Source organism: Grampus griseus, assembly GCF_964374135.1.
Source record: "Grampus griseus genome assembly, chromosome: 20".
In the NCBI taxonomy this organism is placed as follows: domain Eukaryota; kingdom Metazoa; phylum Chordata; class Mammalia; order Artiodactyla; family Delphinidae; genus Grampus; species Grampus griseus.
In genome coordinates this window covers 30,426,795-30,450,319 of record NC_139014.1, presented here as the reverse complement: position 1 = coordinate 30,450,319, position 23,525 = coordinate 30,426,795, and the positions used below count along the sequence as shown (strand labels likewise).

The 23,525-nt window shown below is 41.3% G+C and overlaps 1 protein-coding gene across 1 annotated transcript; it reads right to left on the bottom strand.

Moving 5' to 3' along the window:
- Positions 1 to 1,363: 1,363 nt before the first annotated feature.
- LOC309838596 (protein-L-histidine N-pros-methyltransferase-like) lies at positions 1,364 to 2,920 on the bottom strand. Its single transcript, XM_082679778.1, has one exon. The coding sequence runs from the start codon at positions 2,786 to 2,788 to the stop codon at positions 1,832 to 1,834; it is 957 nt and encodes a 318-aa protein (XP_082535904.1). The 5' UTR covers positions 2,789 to 2,920; the 3' UTR covers positions 1,364 to 1,831.
- Positions 2,921 to 23,525: the final 20,605 nt, after the last annotated feature.

The following is a 23,525-nucleotide window of genomic DNA, read 5'->3' as shown; positions in this document are numbered from 1 at the left end:
GTGAAACTCAAGTGAGTCTGTCTTGTGACTAATTTGATGTTGTGGATAGACAGCTTAGTAGAAAAGAAGGTTGGAGGTCTTGCCTAAATTGATTTTGTTTGTTTTTGTTTTTGAAATGGAAGATATGACCTATGCTGAAAAGAAGTTGAGACATCCTCTCCATGTATCACATAGAGAAACAAAAGTGCCCCTGGCCACACAGAATGCAGCCTCTAGTGCTATCCAAACATGTAGCTATTGGAAACGTGATGCAGCTCGTTTGTCTTTCTATGTTTCTGAAGGATGTCTCCCTTGTGGAAAAGCTGACTGGATGATTAAAAACCTCCTGATCAATGTAATGCTTTTTTTTGTTGCTCGGGGTTTATCTATGTGTTCTTTTTTTTTTTTTTTTTTTTTTTTTTGCGGTACACGGGCCTTTCGCTGTTGTGGCCCTTCCCGTTGCGGAGCACAGGCTCCGGACGCGCGGGCTCAGCGGCCATGGCTCACGGGCCCAGCCGCTCCACGGCATGCGGGATCCTCCCAGACCGGGGCACGAACCCGTGTCCCCTGCATCGGCAGGCGGACTCTCAACCACTGCGCCACCAGGGAAGCCCTACGTGTTCTTTTTTTAACCAACTAGTTGGAAATACATCTCAGGTTCCCCCTTGCTAATCTGGTGTGCTGAGCAGGAGCCTGTTCTTAGAAAAGTACAGACTTTGGAGCTAAAGAGATCTGAATTTGAATCCTGACACCTCTACTTACTAGTTGTATTACCTGGGGCATCTTCTTTTATTCATTGATTCGTCTATTTGTGTTTTCATTCTCATTCAGAATGTTTCTCGAGCACTCTCACTATGCCACGGGTACAAACATAAAGCCACGTGACCCTGCCGAGGACAATTTGTCCTCGGTCTACCCCAGTAGCCTACAAACTTTCCTGACCACTCACACCATGAATAAAACATTTTTGAGCACAAGCCCTTCATATATGTACATTTTAATGTATTGTGTATGTGACTTCTACACAATCGTGCACATAATAAGACATTTGATTTTAAAATGTATAGTATTGTATCACATACCACCTGGGTGAATACACCCAATTTTAGGGGCTACTGGCCTAGTGGTAAGCTTATCTGAACCTCACTTTCTTCATCATTAAAATTGTGATGATAAAATCTGTTTCATGGTATTGTTGCTCATTCATTCACTTAACAAATTTCATTGAACACTCTCCAGTGCTAGATGCTGTCTGAGGGACTGGAGATAGAGTGTTAACTGTCCATTGTGTTTTTTACTAAGGGGAAACTTCCATTGGGGGGGATATTATTATACTTACTTATGTTTTTTTTTTTTCATCTCCAAAAAAGTTTATTAGCATGATTAAAAACATTTTCTTGAATAATGATAGAATTTCTAAACATGAAAGAGTATCAGTGGCTATATCCTATAACCAATATTTGCAACTGGATGGACAGTTTTATTGCCAGTCTTCATTTTATTAAAAACAATCCGTATTTATTGGTTCCATGTGAAGTCATGACTATTGCTTTGCCTGGGAATGAGTCCCTACTGCAATTAAGTATAAAAAATATCTTCCATAATCGGAGTGTGACCTACATTACTGAGTAAAGAGTTAATAAAAATCCTCAAAGAGTTGGGTTTTTGTTTTTTAAAAACATTCCTTTTACACACTACAAAGAAATAATTAGTATTTTGGCTTTTTAAATTCCTACATGATATTTAGAATGGCAGTCCCCAAAGGTCCTCCCTTCGCATAATTGAGAACGCAGACCCTCTTCCGGAGCATACATTCTTGGGGTGGACTGTGAAAATTTCAAGCTCCACGTGTTTATACTGGTTTGAGAACAAAGACAGCGTCATCCAGAACGTAGTAGTCATTATACATGTCACCTTCACACAGGTATGGCAGTCTAGTGAAAGCTTCGATAACAAAACCAGCTTTTCTGAAAACTTCAGGCAGACTATTCACTTGTTCTTCCCAATTCTGTCCCTTGATTTCCAAAATTTCTGATGGTTTATCCCACTTGCCACCGTTTTCCACATAGGGATGAAAAGGTAAGACCAGAGCAAGGATGACCCTGCCTCTAGTTGGCTCCAAGACACTTCTGATATCTTTTAACAAAGTCAGGGGCTGATCACAGCGGTCCAGCAAATTCAAGCAGCTGATGACATCATCCTGGAACCCTGTATTCTGCCATTCACTTATACCAAGTACTCTGTATTTCTTCTTCTGAAGCTGCCATATCATAGTTTCAGACAGCTCAGTGGCGTAAATTTCTTCAAAATGAGGGCTCATGATTTTTGTGACTTCTCCATCTCCAGCACCTAAATCAAGAAGTCTATGCGTTTTCCAGTCTGGATTAATTTTAAGCAGTCTCTGAAACTGATCTGGTGAAAAGACAAACATTGAGCCTCTTCCTAGCAACCCATTGATAGATGTTCTAGACATAAACAGGCTAAAAACAGATGACACAAAAGAGTGATATAATTGGATAAACAGCCAGCCCGATTTCTCAATGCTGTTGTTTAAGAAGATCTGTGTTCCTTGATCAAGGTAACTCTGAACAAAGACAGCCTGGAGTGATTCACATAATTTCTCTCTGTTGCACGCATACCACTGGTGGTTCTCCTTCCTGCCGCCCGCGGCGGCCGCCGCCGGCCCGCCGGGGCCGCTCGTCATGTTCACGTACAGGGAGCGGGTGAGCGGGCTCCGCAGGGTCCACATCCTCTGCGCCAGCCACACGGACGCCAGGCTCAAACACAGCCAGCCCGCGAGCAGTCTCATCGGGGGCCGCGGCCACTCGCTCGGATCACCGCCGGCGCCGGGGCAAGGAGGAGGACGCGCCACCGCCTCCAGCCGCCGCCGCCGCCGCCGCCGCCGCCGCCCAGGATCGAGCCATCGCGCCCAACTCGCCCATCCAGCCCCTTCAGGGCCGAGGCGGGGGGTCACTTATGTTTTAATTGATATTCAATTCAGCTGGCCTTCTGTATCTGCAGGTTCCATATCTGCGCATTCAACCAACAGCGGATTGAAAATACTTGAAAAAAAAAATACCCAGAGAGTTTCAAAAAGCAAAACTTGAATTTGCTGTATGCTAACAACTAGTTACGTAGCATTTACATTGGATTTACAACTATTTACATAGTATTTACATTGTTTTAGGTATTATAAGTGATGGAATAAGATTATTTTAAGGCAAGAAAAATTACAAGAAAAATTAAACATAAAATTCTCTCTCTGCCTGTTTGAGCCACTATCCCACTCCCCTTTAGTATGCATTGTGCATCTTCATTATACATTAACTAGATCCCCTTAGAAGATGCCTACTCACCAAAAAAAAGCAATTTCCTCCTGGTGCCCTCAAGGTAACTACTTAGGAGATAACGTTCCTGTCTCAATCCTGTAAGGTGTCACAATAACCCACTACTCACCTTGTTGGACTATGCAAACTATCAATATGTTACTTTGACGTACAACCCTTTGTCTCAAAAACTTATGTAACTGTGCCTTGACCTCCAACAGGAGGAACAGTCCTCAGAGCTTTCAGAAAGACTGTCTCCCAGGTTATAATCCTCAGGTGGCTTGAATGAAATTTTCCATTTCTCTCTTAGATTGACTATTGATTAATTTTTTGTTGACATAAGCAATCCAGAGATGATTAAAGTATATGGCAGGATGTGTTTAGATTATATGCAAATACTATGCCATTTTATATAAGGAATTGAGCATCCACAGATTTTGGTAGCCACAGGGAATCCTGGAAACAATCCCCTGCGGATACTGAGGGATGACTGTATATTAAAATGCTTAACTTTTTTTTTTTTTTTTAAATGCTTAACTTTTAAACACTAGTTTTTCTTAAACTTAAAAATCTTGATAATTATTAATCTAATCATACGTTGTATAAGTGTAAGATCCATTATTTTTACTTATTCTATGATTAATATTCAATTAATACCTACATTTAAAAAATTAAATCCTCAAACATTTAGCATATTATATAAGTAGTTCATCAAATTTTATTAAACATTTGAAGTACACATTTAATATATCTGATTCTATCAAACACTTCGAATTCTTAATATTAGTTCTACATTAGTCAAGGTTCAGTGCAGGAAACAGAAGCACTCCAGGTGTTTTAAGCAGAAAGGGATTAAATACAGGAAGTTAGGTACTTACAAAATTGTTGGAAGAAATGGAGGAGTGGGCTCAAGGCGTACCTCTAGGTGTGACTCCCTGAACATTGCAGAACTGACCTCTCAAGGATGCTGCTTCCTCTGCCACAATCAGGAAAGTGGAGATCAAGGGGCCAGAACCTGAACAGTTAAGCCAAAAAAAAAAAAAAAAAAAAAATCTTGGCACACTGCCTAAAATGCTATTCAGGGATCACGGAGCTGCAGTAGCCACTACCACAATTGCCTCGTCACTGAATTGTGCTTTCTGCCACTGCTGCAATTGCTTCTCAACACCCAAGAGGCTGGGGACGGGACACTGGCAACTCCAAATTTTACCAGCACTACACACAGCAAAGTGTCAGGAAGATGGACCTTGCCACACTCCTATCTTCTGACTTATTTGATCATTGTTACTCATGTGTATAATGTGATTCCTTTAAGTGAATTGAAATCTCCATGAGGAAAGATGTCATGATTTCTTTTTATTTTTCAGCCTGTAGCACAGGCACACAGAGTTTGTTCAGTAAACATACATCAATGCTTGAGTATTCAGTACTCAAGGTATTTGATACTGTCATTTTGATGCCTTGGTTTTGATTGATTATTCTAATCCCCCATACCCTGCAGCTCAACTTCCAGTGTGCCAACCATAAGCAACTGAGCATGCACAGTAAGTACTGTTGAAGAACTGGATCACTTCCATTGGCAATTTGTCAGAGACAACCATTGTAGACATTATCATGTGGTTAAAAACATCTGCTGATGAACACGGGGAAGGGGAAGGGTAAGCTGAGATAAAGTGAGAGAGTAGAATTGACATATATACACTACCAAATGTAAAATCGTTAGTGGTTAACAGCTGCATAGCTCAGGGAGATCAGCTCGGTGCTTTGTGGCCACCTAGAGGGGTGAGATAGGGAGGGTGGGAGGGAGACGCAAGAGGGAGGGGATATGAGGATATATGTATACATATAGCTGATTCACTTTGTTATACAGCAGAAACTAACACACCATTGTAAAGCAATTATACTCCAATAAAGATGTTAATAAATAAATAAACAAACAAATAAATAAATACCCCCCCCCAAAAACCATCCGCTGGTAATAGATGTTTCGTAGTGGTTGTCCACAAAAGGAAGTTTTATAGTTTGTTATATTAGGGCACCAGTACATCTAACTTCATTTATACCCAGAGCCCTAACTGTACAAACGTGTTGGGAATGGTACCCGTATATAACGCTCATGGCCATCATGCAAATCTAATATAAAGAAAAATTTCCTAATGTAACACTACTAGCCAACCCAATGATTATAAAATTTGGGACTTCCCTAGTGGTCCAGCAGTTAAGACTCCGTGCTCCCAATGCAGGGGGCCCAGGCTTGATTCCTGGTCAGGGAAATAGATCCCACAAGCTGCAACTAAAGACCTGGTGCAGCCAAATAAATAAATGAATATTTTTTTAATTGTAAAATTCTATTTAGAAAATTAACCAAATTCTCTTCAACTTTCAGATTAAAATCACAAATATGAATCAAAACTTTTCAAACAAATCATGATTCTAGAAGACTTCTTATTTTAAGATAGCAGAGTATAGACATTTCTGTCCCATTCTCATCTGAAAAAATACAAGTACAGGGCTTCCCTGGTGGCGCAGTGGTTGAGAGTCCACCTGCCGATGCAGGGCACACGGGTTCGCGCCCCGGTCCGGGAGGATCCCACATGCCGTGGAGCGGCTGGGCCCGTGAGCCACGGCCGCTGAGCCTGCGCGTCCGGAGCCTGTGCTCCGCAATGCGAGAGGCCAATGCGAGAGTCCGCGTACTGCGCAAAAAAAAAAAATAAATAAAAAATAAAAAATACAAGTATAGAAATCAGAAATGCAAACCCAGTCTTTGACGAAACTAGAAGACATCTGAGGCCTTAAATCATACAGGAAAGTAGAAAGTACATGGGTGACTTGGCAGATTGGCAGAGTTACAGAAGGGCAAAACTGGACGCCCTAAACAATAAGCTGAATTCTCACAAAACCCATGAAAGGCTCAGAAACAGGGGTTCCAGGTATTTGGGTGGGTGACGCTGACCTAGGAGATAGACTCTCTGGAAAAGTTCAATTTGACCAAAAGCAAAAGAATTGTAGCCAGCTCTCCCTAAAGTGAAGTCCTGCCCATAAATGGTGCTTTCAATTAAGTTTTTAGTGCTGGGGCTTTCCTGGTGGCGCAGTGGTTAAGAATCCGCCTGCCAATGCAGGGGACACGGGTTCAAGCCCTGGTCCGGGAAGATCCCACATGCCACGGAGCAACTAAGCCCCTGCGCCACAACTACTGAAGCCTGCACGCCTAGAGCACGTGCTCTGCAACAAGGGAAGTCACCACACTGAGAAGCCCATGCACCGCAACGAAGAGCAGCCCCCGCTCGACACAGCTAGAGAAAGCCCGCGTGCAGCAACGAAGACACAACACAGCCAAAAATTAAAAAAATAAATAAAAAGTTTTTAGTGCCTTACTCCTGTATATGAATGGCCAGTCAAGGGCTGCCAGACATTTAAAGAAAATATCTAACAAGAGAGAGAGACTGAAGTGAATAAATAGGAAAAAGAGATTGAACATGTACACGTGGTGTATATATAAAGTAATCATGGAATAAGAAAGAAGTACTCTTGAAAATTCAAGATATGATCGTAAAAATTAAAGAAAAAGCTAAACAGAGGAGTAAAAAGATAAAATCAAGGAGACCTCAAAACATAAATAAATAAATAAATAAATAAATAAATAAATAAATAAATAAATGAGACCTCTCAGAAATTAGAACAGAAAAACCAATAGATGACAATAAGGAGAGAAAGGATAAGAAAATTAGAGGATTAATTCAAGAAGTTTAAAAACTACTGGTGAGCATTCCAAAAAGGCAGAACAGTAAGAAGAATATCATCAAAGAGACATATTTCCCAGAACTAAAGGATAAGAATCTTCAAATTGATAAGAGACCACCAAAATGCCCAGCACCATGAACAAAAAGAATACTCTTGCCAAATTACATCACTGTAAAAATTTAGAATACCATAGATAAAGTATTCTAAGAGCTTCTAAAGAAAAAAAATAGATCACATACAAACCTCTCCCCCCCACCCCCAAAATCAGAATATCGTCAGATTTCTTAGTAACAACACTGGAAGCTAAAACAACAACAATAGCAATAATGGAGCAAATCCCTTGACATTTTCTGAGTGAAAATTTATTTTCAGTGTTCAACCCTATACTGAGCCAAACGCTCAATGAATGAAGCCAAAATTTTCAGTGATGTTATCTTCCATTCACTATTTCTCAGGATTCTGCTGGGGAGCTAGAAGAAAGAAGTAAACCAAGAAAAAGGAAGACATTGGATGCAGGGAACAAGAGGTTTATATATATATAGAGAGAGAAAGGAAGTTTCCAGCATGATGTCAAAGGATAGACCCAAGAGCATAATTCTGTAGCTTCTTTAGAGAACAGCTAGTCTAGATTGGAGCTGGCCAATGAAAAAGTACAGGTGTGGTGCCTCTAGCAGGGGAAAAAGTAACAAATAGATCATTGAAAAAATTGATCATGTAAAGCTTGTAATGAAACATTTCCATACTGGGGAGTATTGCAAGATTTAACTCAAGTTCAAAGAAATTTAAGTACATAAAAAATGAGGTTGGTATATCCATACAATGGAATATTACTCAACAATTAAAAGAAATTAGTTATAAAAAGACATGGTTGAATCTTAAATGCATGTTGCTAAGTGAAAGAAGCCAGTCTGAAAAGACTACATACTGTATATATTCCAATTATATGACATTCTGGGAAAGACAAAACTATAGAGACGGTTAACAGATTAGTGATTGTCAGGGGCTCAGGAGGAGGGGAGTAGAATAGGTGAAACAAATGGGATTTTTTTTAGGGTGATGAAACTATTCTGTACGATACTATGAATATAAGACCTAAAACCCGTAAAACTTTATAGCACAGAGTATAAAGTTTAATGCATACAAGTTTTTTAAAAATTTTATTGAAGTATAGTTGATTTACAATGTTGTGTTAATTTCGGCTGTACAGCAAAGTGATTGTTATACATATATATTCTTTTTCATATTCGTTTCCATTATGGTTTATCACAGGATATTGAATGTAGTTCCCTGTGCTATACAACAGGACCTTGTTGTTTATCCATTCTGTATATACTAGTTCTCATCTACTCATCCCAAACTCCCAACCCATCCCTCCTGCACCTCCCTTCCCCTTGGCAACCACAAGTCTCTTCTCTATGTCTGTGAGTCTATTTCTGTTTCATTCATTTGTGTCATATTTTAGATTCCACTTATAAGTGATATCACATGGTATTTGTCTTTCTCTTTCGGACCTACTTCACTTAGTATAATAATCTCTAGTCACGTCCATGTTGCTGCAAATGGCATTATTTCATTCTTTTTAATGGCTGAGCAGTATTCCATTGTGTATATATACCACATCTTCTTTGTCCATTCATCTGTTGATGGACATTTAGGTTGTTTCCATATCTTGGCTATTGTAAATAGTGCTAATGTATACAAGTTTTAATTACCATTCAGGAGGTTTGGGGAACCCAGCATGAAATACAAAGTGTGATAAAAGAATCTAAATATATTGCAAATATATGAAGCAACCTCTCTGAAGCAGGTAGGGGAATAAAGAAAATGAGTGGAGTCTATAAAACTAAAGGCAAAAGGAACTGTACATAAGCACTGTACACTAGTTAATAAAAAACAAGTTGCTTCTGGGACTTCCCTGGTGGTCCAGTGGTAAAGAATCTCCCTTCGAATGTAGGGGACATGGGTTCAATCCCTGGTCAGGGAACTAAGATCCCACATGCCATGGGGCAACTAAACCCACGCACCACAACTACTGAGCTCTTGGGCCTCAACTAGAAAGGCTGTGTGCCATGAACTACAGAGCCCACGTGCCCTAGAGCCTGCGCGCCACAACTGGAGAGAAGCCTGTGCGCCACAACAAAGAGCCTGCATGCCACAACTAAGACCAGATGCAGCCATAAATAAATAAATAAATAAATAAATAAATCTTAAAAAAAAGTTGCTTCTCATTTTAACAAATCTGAAATCACTACATGTGTATACTGGAATTGAACAGTTAAGTAGATGGATGGCTGATGGTGGGAGCTAAATTCTCATTGGAATTGTTGGGATTGTTTTATGGAATAAAGATATGATCATTATTCAACTAAATGTATTTATTTTATAGCTCATCCAAAATTGCCACACATCAGCAGAACACCCAGAGAAGCAAATAATTATCTTTATGCCCTTGGATTAGGCAATGGTTTCTTAGATGTTGACACCAAAATCTCAAGTGACAAGAGAAAAAAAATAGATAAATTGGACTTCATGAAAAGTAGAAACATCTTGTGCTTCCAAGGACAACATCAAGAAGGTGAAAAAAACCCTCAGAATAGGAGAAAATGTTTCCAAATCATTTCTCTGATAAAGGAACTTGTATCTAGAATATAGAAAGAAGTCTTACAAATCAATAATAAAACGACAAAATCTAATTTAAAATGGACAAAGATCTGAACAGACATTTCGCCAAGATAGACAAATTGCCAATAAGCACCTGAGAAGATGCTCAACATTATCAGGGCAATGCAAATTAAAACTGTGAGATACCACTTCACACCTACTAGGGTGGCTATAATCAAAAAGTCAGATGACGAGTATTGGCAAGGATGTGGAGAAATTAGCACCCTCATATACTACTGGTAGGAATGTATAATGGTGCAGCCACTTTCGAAAACAGTCTGACAGTTCACCACATAGTTAAACATAGGCTACCATGTGACCCAACCCTTCCACTCCCAGGTATATATTCTAGAAAAACATATGTCCACGTAAAAACTTGTATATGAATGTTTATAGCAGCATTCTTCATAATATCCAAAAAGTAGAGCAACTCAAATGTCCATCAACTGATGAATAGATAAACAAAATGTATATCCATACAATGGAATATTATCTGGCAATAAAAAGAAGTGAAGTACTGAAATATACTACAACATGGATGAACCTTGAAAACATTATGCTAAGTGAAAAAAGCCAGTCACAAAAGACCGCTTAATGTATAATTCTGTTTATATGAAATGTCCAGAATAGACAAAGCAGATTAGTGGTTGCCTAGGGTGAAAGTTGGGAGAAAATGGTGATGTGGGTATGTGACTGCCAGTGGGTGTGGAGTTTCTTTTGGGGGTGATGAAAATGTTCTGGAATTAGATACTGGTGATGGTTGCACAACTCTGAGAATACACTAGAAACTATTGAATTGTAAATTTTTAATTGCACATTTAAACATTGAATTGTACATCTTAATGGGTAAATTGTATGATATGTGAAATATATCTCATTAAAATTGATATTAAAAAAAAATGCCACCTAGCACTGTGCCTTGCCCATGGCAGAGACTGAATTAAAAGTTCTTTTTCCCTTTCCTCTTCCCCAAATTTCCCTACCCAGGACACCCCTGAAAGACTTCCTAGATTTTTTCACCTCTGACAGGATTTTACCTACCACTATCTTAGCAATCAAGATTTTCTCTTTTCACACAAATACCACACCCTTTAGATCTTCCCCTTCTGCTGCCTGCTGTCACCCTGTAACTTTCTAAGATAGGACAGCCTTAGATGACACTCATTTGATTGCTGAGGGGCCAGGGACTAGCTTGAAGCAGCTTGATAACCCAGGGTCTGCACAGGCTGTATCTGGGCCTTCCACCTCTGAGGTTACTACGCAGCTCTAGCTGGAGGTTTCCAAGACTCACACCTGCCTCTCCTGCCCCTCTCTTCTTTCTCTGGTCCAAGCCAGACCATTTCTTCCCTCAGCTCCCTTAATCAATGACAAAATGCTCTTTCTCTCTGGACGTCAGGTCTACCCTTTAGTAAAAACTTACTTAAAATTAAAAAAAAATCAACCCACCAACAAAACCCAGTAAATATTAATTTCTTCACAACTCCCTAAAACTTGATGGAGAAATATTTCCCCAAGTCTCCAATTTACCAAAATCTCCCTGAATTTGTCCTACTGTTGGTTTGATGTCACTCTTTGGGCTTTCTTTGCTTATCTATAAAGAAAGAAGACTTCAAGAGTGAACGGAGTCCAGATTATCTGAGGCTACTCCAGTTCTTATTACCTTTACCTTCACATAAGCCTTTTCTTTCTTTCTTCTTCTTCTTCTTTTTTATACAGCAGGTTCTTATTAGTTATCTATTTTATACACCTTAGTGCATATATATCAATCCCAATCTCCCAATTCATCCCACCATCACCATTCCCCACTTTCCCCCCTTGGTGTCCATACGTTTGTTCTCTACATCTTTGTCTCTATTTTTGCCTTGCAAACCGGTTCACCTGTACCATTTTTCTAGATTCCACATATATGCGTTAATATATGATATTTGTTTTTCTCTTTCTGACTTACTTCACTCTGTATGACAGACTCTAGGTCCATCCACGTCTTTACAAATGACCCAGTTTTGTTCCTTTTTATGGCTGATTAATATTCCATTGTATATATGTACCACATCTTCTTTATTCATCATCTGTCGATGGGCATTTAGGTTGCTTCCATGACCTGGCTATTGTAAATAGTGCTGCAATGAACACTGGGGTGCATGTGTCTTTTGAATTATGGTTTTCTCAGGGTATATGCCCAGTAGTGGGCTTGCTGGGTCACATGGTAATTCTATTTAGTTTTTAAGGAACCTCCATACTGTTCTCCATAGTGGCTGTATCAATTTACATTCCCACCAACAGTGCAAGAGGGTTCCCTTTTCTCCACATCCTCTCCAGCATTTGTTGTTTGTAGATTTTCTGATGATGCCCATTCTAACCTCATGGGTGCGAGGTGATACCGCATTGTAGTTTCGATTTCCATTTCTCTAATAATTAGTGATGTTGAGCAGCTTTTCATGTGCCTCTTGGCCATCTGTATGTCTTCTTTGGAGAAATGTTTATTTAGGTCTTCTGCCTATTTTTTGATTGGGTTGTTTGTTTTTTTAATATTGAGCTGCATGAGCTATTTATATATTTTGGAGATTAATCCTTTGTCCGTTGCTTCGTTTCCAAATATTTTCTCCCATTCTGAGTGTTGTCTTTTTGTCTTGTTTATAGTTGCCTTTGTTGTGCAAAAGCTTTTAAGTTTCATTAGGTCCCATTTGTTTATTTTTGTTTTTATTTCCATTACTCTAGGAGGTGGGTCAAAAAAGATTTTGCTGTGATTTATGTCAAAGAGTGTTCTTCCTATGTTTTCCTCTAAGAGTTTTATGGTGTCTGGTCTTACATTTAGGTCTTTAATCCATTTTGAGATTATTATTGTGTATGGTGTTAGGGAGTGTTCTAATTTCATTCTTTTACATGTAGCTGTCCAGTTTTCCCAGCACCACTTATTGAAGACACTGCCTTTTCTCCATTGTATATCATTGCCTCCTTTGTCATAGATTAGGTGACCATAGGTGCGTGGGTTTATCTCTGGGCTTTCTATCCTGTTCCATTGATCTATATTTCTGTTTCTGTGCTAGTACCATATTGTCTTGATAACTGTAGCTTTGTAGTATAGTCTGAAGTCAGGGAGTCTGAGTCCTCCAGCTCCGTTTTTTCCCCTCAAGATTGCTTTGGCTATTCGGGGTCTTTTGTGTTTCCATACAAATTGTGAAATTTTTTTTCTAGTTCTGTGAAAAATGCCGTTGGTAGTTTGATAGGGATTGCATTGAATCTGTAGATTGCTTTGGGTAGTATAGTCATTTTCACGATATTGATGCTTCCGATCCAAGAACATGGTATAATTCTCCATCTGTTTGTGTCATCTTTGATTTCTTTCATCAGTGTCTTATAGTTTTCTGGGGTGTTTTACCTCCTTAGGTAGGTTTATTCCTAGGTATTTTATCCTTTTTGTTGCAAAGGTGAATGGGATTGTTTCCTTAATTTCTCTTTCCGATCTTTCGTTGTTAGTGTATAGGAATGCAAGAGATTTCTATGCGTTAATTTTGTATCCTGCAAATTTACCAAATTCATTGATTAGCTCTAGTTTTCTGGTGGCATCGTTAAGATTATCTATGTATAGTATCATGTCATCTGCAAACAGTGACTGTTTTACTTCTTTTCCAATTTGGATTCCTTTTGCTTCTTTTTCTACTCTGATTGCCATGGCTAGGACTTCCAAAACTATGTTGAATAATAGTGGCGAGAGTGGACACCCTTGTCTTGTTCCTGATCTTAGAGGAAATGTTTTCAGTTTTTCACCATTGAGAATGATGTTTACTGTCGGTTTGTTGTATATGGCCTTTATTATGTTGAGGTAGGTTCCCTCTATGCCCACTTTCTGGAGATTTTTTTAATCATAAATGGGTGTTGAATTTTGTCAAAAGTTTTTTCTGCATCTATTGATATGATCATATGGTTTTTATTCTTCAGTTTGTTAATATGGTGTATCACATTGATTGATTTGCATATACTGAAGAAATCTTGCATCCCTGGGATAAATCCCACTTGATCATGGTGTATGATCCTTTTAATGTGTTGTTGGATTTTGTTTGCTAGTATTTTGTTGAGGATTTTTGCATCTTTATTCATCAGTGATATTGGTCCGTAATTTTTTTTAGTAGTATTTTTGTCGCGTTTTGGTATCAGGGTGATAGTGGCCTTGTAGAATGAGTTTGGGAGTGTTCCTCTCTCTGCAATTTTTGGGAAGAGTTTGAGAAGGATGGGTATTAGCTCTTCTCTAAATGTTTGATAGAATTCACCTGTTAAGCCATCTGGTCCTGGACTTTTGTTTGTTGGAAGATTTTTAATCACAGTTTCAATTTCATTACTTGTGATTGGTCTGTTCATATTTTCTATTTCTTCCTGGTTCAGTCTTGGAAGGTTATACTTTTCTAAGAATTTGTTCATTTCTTCCACGTTGTCCATTTTATTGGCGTAGAGTTGCTTGTAGTAGTCTCTTATGATGCTTTGTATTTCTGCGGTGTCCGTTGTAACTTCTCCTTTTTCATTTCTAATTTTATTGATTTGAGTCCTCTCCCTCTTTTTCTTGATGAGTCTGGCTAAAGGTTTATCAATCTTTTTAAAAAATAAATTTATTTATTTATTTATTTTTGGCTGCATTGGGTCTTTGTTGCTGTGCGTGGGCTCCCTCAGTTGCAGCGAGCAGGGGCCACTCCTCGACATGGTGTGCGGGCTTTTCACAATGGTGGTCTCTCATGCTGTGGAGCACAGGCTCCAGGTGCACAGGCCTCAGAAGTTGTGGCACGCGGACTTCAGTATTTGTGGCTAGCGGGCTCCAGAGCACAGGCTCAGCAGTGGTGGTGCACAGGCTGAGCTGTTCCGTGGCATGTGGGATCCTCCCGGACCAGGGATCGAACCCGTGTCCCCTGCATCGGCAAGCAGACTCCCAACTACTGCACCACCAGGCAAGTCCCAAGGTTTATCAATTTTGTTTATCTTCTCAAAGAATCAGCTTTTACTTTTATTGATCTTTGCTATTGTTTTCTTTGTTTCTATTTCATTTATTTCTGCTCTGGTCTTTATGATTTCTTTCCTTCTATTAACTTTGGGTTTTGTTTGCTCTTCTTTCTCTAGTTGCTTTAGGTGTAAGGTTAGATTATTTGAGATTTCTTATTTCTTGAGGTAAGATTGTATTGCTATAAACTTCCCTCTTAGAAGCTTTTGCTGCATCCCATAGGTTTTGGATCATCATGTTTTCATTGTCATTTGTCTCTAGGTATTTTCTGATTTCCTCTTTGATTTCTTCAGTCATTTCTTGGTTAGTCAGTAAAGTATTGTTTATCCTCCATGTGTTTGTGTTTTTTACGTTTTTTTCTCTAAAATTTATTTCTAGTCTCATAGTGTTGTGGACAGAAAAGACGCTTGATATGATATCAATTTTCTTAAATTTACCAAGGCTTGATTTCTGACCCAAGATGTGATCTATCCTGGGGAATGTTCCATGTGCACTTGAGAAGAAAGTGTAATCTGCTGTTTTTGGATGGAATGTCCTATAAATATCAGTTAAATCTATCTGGCCTATTGTGTCATTTAAAGCTTGTGTTTCCTTATTAATTTTCTGTCTGGATGATCTGTCCATTGGTGTAAGTGAAGTGTTAAAATACCCCCCACTATTATTGTGTTACTATTGATTTCCTCTTTTATAGCTGTTAGCATTTGCCTTATGTATTGAGGTGCTCCTATGTTGGGTGCATATATATTTATAATTGTTATATCTTCTTCTTGGATTGATCGCTTGATCATTATGTAGTGTCCTTCCTTGTCACTTATAACATTCTTTATTTTAAAGTCTATTTTATCTGATATGAACATTGCTACTCCAGCTTTCTTTTGATTTCCATTTGCATAGAATATCTTTTTCCATCCCTTCACTTTCAGTCTGTATGTGTTCCTAGGTCTGAAGTGGGTCTCTTGTAGACAGCATATATATGGGTCTTGTTTTTATATCCATTCAGTGAGCCTATGTCTTTTGGTTGGAACATTTAATCCATTCACATTTAAGGTAATTGTTGATATGTATGTTCCTATTACCATTTTCTTAATTGTTTTGGGTTTGTTTTTGTAGGTCCTTTTCTTCTCTTGTGTTTCCCACTTAGAGAAGTTCTTTTAGCATTTGTTGTAGAGCTGATTTGGTGGTGCTGAATTCTCTTAGTTTTTGCTTGTCTGTAAAGCTTTTGACATTTCCATCAAATCTGAATGAGATCCTTGCTGGGTAGGGTAATCTTGGTTGTAGATTCTTCCCTTTCATCACTTTAAATATATTGTGCCACTCCCTTCTGGCTTGTAGAGTTTCTGCTGAGAAGTCAGCTGTTAACCTTATGGGAGCTCCCTTGTATGTTATTTGTTGTTTTTCCCTTGTTGCTTTTAATAATTTTTCTTTGTCTTTAATTTTTGTCAGTTTGACTACTATGTGTCTCGGTGTGTTTCTCCTGGGTTTATCCTGCCTGGGACTCTCTGTGCTTCCTGGACTTTGGTGGCTATTTCCTTTCCCATGTTAGGAAAATTTTCGACTATAATCTCTTCAAATATTTTCTCGGGTCCTTTCTCTCTCTCTTCTCCTTCTGGGACCGCTATAATGTGAATGTTGATGTGTTTAATGTTGTCCTAGATGTCTCTTAGACTGTCTTCATTTCTTTTTATTCTTTTTTCTTTATTCTGTTCCATGGCAGTGAATTCCACCATTCTGTCTTCCAGGTCACTAATCCATTCTTCTGCCTCAGTTATTCTGCTATTGATTCCTTCTAGTGTATTTTTCATTTCAGTTATTGTATTGTTCATCTCTGTTTGTTTGTTATTTAATTCTTCTAGGTGTTTGTTCTTTAATTCTTCTAGGTCTTTGTTAAACATTTCTTGCATCTTCTCGATATTTGCCTCCATTCTTTTTTTTTTTTTTTGCGGTACGCGGGCCTCTCACCGCTGTGGCCTCTCCCGTTGCAGAGCACAGGCTCCGGATGCGCAGGCTCCACAGCCATGGCTCACGGGCCCAGCCGCTCCGCGGCATGTGGGATCCTCCTGGACCGGGGCACGAACCCGTGTCCCCTGCATCGGCAGGCAGACTCTCAACCACTGCGCCACCAGGGAAGCCCCTGCCTCCATTCTTTTTGTGAGGTCCTGGATCATCTTCACTATCATTATTCTGAATTCTTTTTCTGGAAGGTTGCCTATCTCCACTTCATTTAGTTGTTTTTCTGGGGTTTTATCTTGCTCCTTCATTTTGTACATAGTCCTCTGCCTTTTCATTTTGTCTAACTTTCTGTGAATGTGGTTATCGTTCCACAGGCTTCAGGACTGTAGTTCTTCTTGCTTCTGCTGTCTGCTCTCTGGTGGATGAGGCTATCTAAGAGGCTTGTGCAAGCGTTCTGATGGGAGGGACTGGTGGTGGGTAGAGCTGGGTTTTGCTCTGGTGGGCAGAGCTCAGTAAAACTTTAATCTGCTTGTCTGCTGATGTGTGGGGCTGAGTTCCCTCCCTGTTGGTTGTTTGGCCTGAGGTGACCCAGCACTGGAGCCTACAGGCTCTTTGTTGGGGCTAATGGTGGGCTCTGGGAGGGCTCACATTAAGGAGTACTTCCCAGAACTTCTGCTGTCAGTGTTCTTGTCCCTGTGGTGAGCCACAGTCACCCCCCGCCTCAGCAGGAGACCCTCCAACACTAGCAGGTATGTCTGGTTCAGCCTCCTATGGGCTCACTGCTCCTTCCCTCTGGGTCCTGTTGCACACACTGCTTTGTGTGTGACCTCCAAGAGTGGAGTCTCTGTGTCCCCCAGTCCTGTCGAAGTCCTGCAATCAAATCCCGCTAGCCTCCAAAGTCTGATTCCCTAGGAATTCCTCCTCCCATTGCTGGACCCACAGGTTGGGAAGCCTGAGGTGGGGCTCAGAACCTTCACTCCAGTGGGTGGACTTCTGTGGTATAATTTTTCTCCAGTTTGTGAGTCACCCACCCAGGGGTTATGGGATTTGATTTTATTGTGATTGCACCCCTCCTACCATCTCATTGCAGCTTCTCCTTTGTCTTTGGGTGTGGGATATCTTTTTTGGTGAGTCCCAGTGTCTTCCTGTTGATGATTGTTCAGCAGTTAGTTGTGATTCTGGTGGTCTCGCAAGAGGGAGTGAGAGCACGTCCTTCTACTCCACCATCTTGATCCCACGTAAGCCTTTTCTAATGGCTGCTCATGATAACTGATCATACTGTCCCCTGGATGTTACTTTTGATTTTTATAGCATTGGTGCTGGAGGAGGTGCTTTGGGACTCATGTTGAAAGCAAGGAAATGAGAGCAAGGATTAGAACCTGGGCCTCTGTGTTCTCTCTCTGTGTCCTCTCATTACCCAACCCTACTCTCAAGGGCACAGAGCCAGGTGACCTTGAACCCTTGGTATGTTGATTAATCTTATTGTAATGTGAACCACAAGGGCCAAGCACAGTGCTAACAGCTTCACATGCATTATTTTATTTAATTCTCATAACCCTATTGTTACTTTCTCTCTTATAAGCAATAAACTGAGGCACTGCGAGGGTAAGACTCTAGTCCAACACCAATCAGCAAATAAAATAGCTGTCTAGCATTGGTACCCAGAGATGCCCAGTCCTTAATGCAAATGTTGCATTTCTGAGGACTAATGTTCTGATGACCCTACGTCCATCTGAATAGGGTTCTCAAATGGGAGAGGAAGGAGGATAGGCCCTGTGACCCTTGATACCCAGAGTGGGACCAAAACAGTCACCTAGTACCAGATAAGCAGGTAATCCTAACATCTCTTGGCCAGGTTCTTGGAATGTGGGAGTCTCCAGCCTTTCCTGAGTGATGAAATTTCAGTCTGATTTGGGTTTTGAAAATATCATTGCAACTAACCCTTTGTCCTTCTCTCCTTTAGAACCCTGTTCCTGTGGCCCCAAATGAACTCAGAGCCTTTTGTGATGTTACAGCTTGGCTAGCAGAAAATTTAAAATGCTTGAACCATTTGAAAGGGCTTTAAGTCAAGTTGTTGCCTTAAAAACACAAGTAGTGGGACCCAGAAGATACTAAGAAAAAAGAAAAAGACAAAATTTCCTTTTCTGGTAGAGCTGCTCATAAAAGGAAAGCAAGCTCTTTGATGCCCAGGAGAGAAAAATGTGTATAAAGAGTAACAGAAGAGATGAAGTGATTGTCATGGGATTTATGTCACTTGGGCCTGGAAATCACCTGAGAGGCAGAGGTTTGCTTAAAAGCAGGAGAATCACTAACTTTGGACTAGAAACAAACAAAAAAGTCAAAATCATTCAGTCTAATAATTTAAGACAGAAAAAAGGAGACCTAGACAGTGAGGTGGCTTCCTGAAGGTCACCTGTCTGAAGAGAGGCAGTGGCAGAGCCAGAGGCGGTGGCCGGGCCTCAGTTCCAGTCCGCTGCTGGCAGCTCTGCCCGCCTGGCTGAGGCCCGGGGAAGCACGTGAACCAGAGAGGCGGGAAGCGCAAAGCATCTTTGGGGGTAAAGAGAGAAGCAAAGCTACCGAAGAAGGTTTGTTTGGAAGAAAGCGCCACCGAAGGTTGAGAAAGTGGGTGATTTGAAACCCTCCTAGGACTTGGGCTACAGCCTGAAGGCAATGGGGAATCCAGGAGCACACCTGAGGAAGGGACGTGTAAAAACGGGACTGAGGGATGTTAATCTGGTTGCGGTGTGCATGATGCTTTTGAGGAGGGATATTTTAAGGCAGAGAGGCCAGTGAGGACAAGATAGGGAAGGCATGTGCTAGAAATCCTGCGGTTTTATGTCTTACTTCCTAATGCTGCATGTATGAGAGAGAGAGAGAGAGAGAGAGAGTGTGTGTGTGTGTGTGCGTGTGTGTGAGAAAGAGAGAGAGAGGTCTCAGCCTGATGCTCACCTGGAGCTCAGACTTGTCAGGACTTGACTAGGGAACAGGTTGGGCTGCCATCCAGAAGCATGACCTCTAAACTTCAGTAATTTCCAGCAGGTTTATTTCCATCTTCCCTTGCCTACCTGCGGGCCTCAGATGAAATCGGTCTGCTTCAACCCAGGCACTTACGTACAAAGAGGCCTATTGATGATACATTGTGAACAAAGAAGCAAGTGGCACCAACAGCTCAACAGGCCCTCGCACCCAGCCCAGAGCGGAATTCCTCCCATCCCGACAACTGGAGCAGATTCTGTGCTCCTGGCTCCTCCTGCACCAGAGTCAGCTCATAATTCTCCATCCTTCCTGTCGCAGGAGAGCCGGCGGACACTCAGGGCATCCTCAGAACAGGCCGGTGGTGTTCCACTAGCTGCAGACCGTGCTCCGGGCGACCTTGGGTACCGGTTACCCCAGCTCGACCCTATAGAGGCAGGCAGCTCCTGGCCGGACACTCCCCTCAGGTCCCTTAGTGAGAGTGGAGGCTGCTCGCTCATTGGCTTCTCTCTCCCCAGTAGTCAGTCTGAGGAGTGGGTTCTATTTATGAATGGCATCACTGTTTCTAGGTTTCTTAGGACAGCAATTTAACACATCAGTATTTTTTTAAATTGAAGTGTTGATTTACAATATTGTGTTAGTTTCAGGTGTACAGCAAAGTGATTCAGTTATACATACAGATCTATCTTTTTTCAGATCGTTTTCCCTTATAGGTTATTACAAAATATTGAATATAGTTCCCAATCAGTATATTTTTTGAACAACTGTTACATTAAACAAGCACAACTCATGGGAAGTAATTATAAAGAAACTTAAGTTTTCTCTCTTGTTAAGCCTTTGAATTCGGTAGGGCTGATGCGTCTACTGCACCTGAATAAAAATTCAGGCAGGCCCTGTGACTTCCTTGATCTTTCTTAGGAGGCTGTATTCACCTTAAGCCTGAATATAGACACAACTCAGTGTCTAAAATGTTCATATAGTCATTAAAATTCCAAATATGATGTAAAATTAGGGCTTTTCCCCTCTCCTTCAGCCCAGACCGAACACTCACAGTCGACAACACGTCTGTCTCTCCTCTTCCATCCTTTTAACTGTGGTTTTTGATGCTTACAGTGTTGGAGTGGGAACAAGCAGGGAAGTCCCCCTTGACTGGTGCAGGGGTGGGAATCTGGCGTTGGTGTTTTCTGGGCTTGCAGGTGTTTAAAGCTGACTTTTGTGGATACTTTATATCCCCTCCTTAGTTCAGGCTGCTATAGCAAAATACCATAGACTGGGTGGTTTATAAAAACAGAATTTTATTTCTCACAGTTCTGGAGGTTGTAGTCTGAGATCTGGTGGCCAGCATGGGTGGGCTCTAGTGAGAGCTCTCTTCTGGCTTGCGGAATGCTGAACGGTCTCATTGTATCCTCACGTGGCAGGAAGAGAGCAAGATAGCTCTTTGGCCTCTTCTTCTACAGACACTAAATCCCATTCAGAAGAGCTCCACCCTCATGACTAATTACTGCCCAGAGGTCCCACCTCCTAACACCATCACGTTGGGGTTAGGATTTCTACGTATGAATTTTGTGGGGACACAGACATTCAGCCCATAACATATGCAGTCCTTTAGCCTGGGTGACGTACTTTCCTCAGGCTCATCCTTTACTCCTTCCTGCATCCCTAGGAATCTGGCCATACCTCCAGCTTGTCCTGGCTGAGTTCTCTTTGCCCCTCTAGGCTGTCCTCTTGGATAGGATCTTTGACTATCCTAGGCAGCCCCCTCTCTCTCCCACTCACAGCTCTCACCTTTGTCCCAACAACTCGGCTTGCGGGATCTCAGTTCCCCGAGCAGGGATTGAACCCAGACCATGTCAGTGAAAGCGCCGAATCCTAACCACAGACCACAGGGGAACTCCCCTGGTTTCTCAGTCTGGACACCTCTGAGATAGGGGGTGGAGTGGAACTCATAATACAGCTTTCTCCAAAGAAATTCTCATCTAAAATCTTACTCTCAACTCTTTTGCCACTTACTTTGTAAATCCTGGTGTAGCACTTCACTTTGGAATTTGGTAGCTATTGTGATTCAGCGGAAGCTTCTGTTTTAATATCTGCTTTCATTTGATTTAGGATACATCTTGAACAAAAATGCTTCTATTATCTGAATGCTGAGTGTTGATATGACATTTACCTCTATTTTTTAGCATAACATACTGTCTACCATTTGGATGTATTTTCGACACCCTGCCTTTATAGATCCAAATCTGGATTGTAGTGAGAGAGGAGGCTCTAATTAAAAGAAGGAGAGGCAGCGTTTCAAGTAAACTCTGTAAGGCCGTGGGGGCATCCTTGTGTGGTATTCTAACTCCGGAGGGGAGTTGCTGTCCCTCCCTGCTTTCCAGCATCTGCAGGGTGTGGTGTGAGGTTGTGGAGCAGTGACAAGGGCAGACTTCTTCGACGGCAGACTGGGGCATCGCTGGGGACTCCCTGCAGGAAGAGGCAGGAGTCAAAGAAATTGGGAAACTTGGGCAATACATGACCTTGAGCAATTTACTTCTCTGAGCCTTGGTTTCCACATCTGTAGAATGAGAGCAGGAATCCCTATGTTCCTCGCAGCTGAGAGCCTATGAAGTGCTTTCTAATTTGAGAAATGGGTCATGAGGGTCAGGAAGAGGGACTTGTCAGTAGACACACTATTTAGTCCCCCATCTTGAGCTGTGTGGACCTTGACATCAGGGTCCGTGTCATGTTGCTCTTCTTCCGTCTCAATGTGAGTACAGTTTATTGGATGGAATGATGGTGCTGTCGGCCTGTGTCTCTTTGGAACGTTTGTGGTGTGGATTTACTTTGCAGAGCGGCTTATTTATTTCACACGTGCTCTCCATCAGCCTTAACCCGCAGAAAGTGAGTGAAGGACCAGTGCTTCTTCAACTTCATCACATCCCAGAAAACCCAAGCCAAAGCTCTTTAGCGATTTATGTGATTACTGCGGTTCATTTTCCAAGGGATTGAACCCAGTTCTCTTTGCTTCTACTTTTGCTGTGATGCCAATTCTCATTTCTAAAAGAGTTTTCTTGCTTTCTTCCTGATTCTTTCCATGAAGTTGATTTCATCTTCACTCGTCTCTGGGCTTTTGGTGTACCCTGTGAACCATATTCACTCGCTCAGACAGGGGTGTGGAGGAAGCCAGACCGGGAAACCCAACCACCTCCAGCTAATGCCTTTCTTTTTGTGATTACTACAATTGTTGCCTAGTGGAACAGGGAGCCGTTAGCTGGGTTTTCGCCCCCCTCTATTAGTATTACCCTGTAATTTAATCCCAATTAGACTCTCAGAAACATAGGCATAGGAAACAAGTAGGCAAAGGAGGTAGATGGCCGAAAGTAACAGCAGTCAGGGCTTTTCATCAAACACGCTGTTTTCCAAAGGTGCTGGGCCAAGGAAGAGTGAGGTCGGAGCTTGGAACAAAGTAACTGGGTAAATGATTAAAAGGACTTGAGTTTTACTTTCTGGCCTTGAGGTTGGGGTCTGTGAACATTGATCTCATGGGCTGGGCTGAGCCAATTGGTTTAATAGCAGTAGGGACTGAAAGAGGTCTTGAGAGATGACTCCTTGTCTGCTTCACCTTCTCTCCTTGGGATCTATGGGAGGAAGGTCTCAGAGGAGGTTTTTTTTTTTTTTTATCTCACCTGGTTTCCTCCCTTGGGTCCCTAAGCAAATCCTTATGTATATATTGGAATCAACCTCCTTTCCGAGGGACTCACCGAGGCCCAGACCTGGAGATGACCATTCCCGTTGACTATGTTTCCTACTGGAAAGTGTAGATGCAGGCAGTGTATACAGCTAGGCCTGGAAGTAGAGGATTGTGAGGTAGAGATGTCCTCGGGAGGAGGAGTGTCCTTAGATCCTTACAAGGGACTGTTGTCCTACTCAAG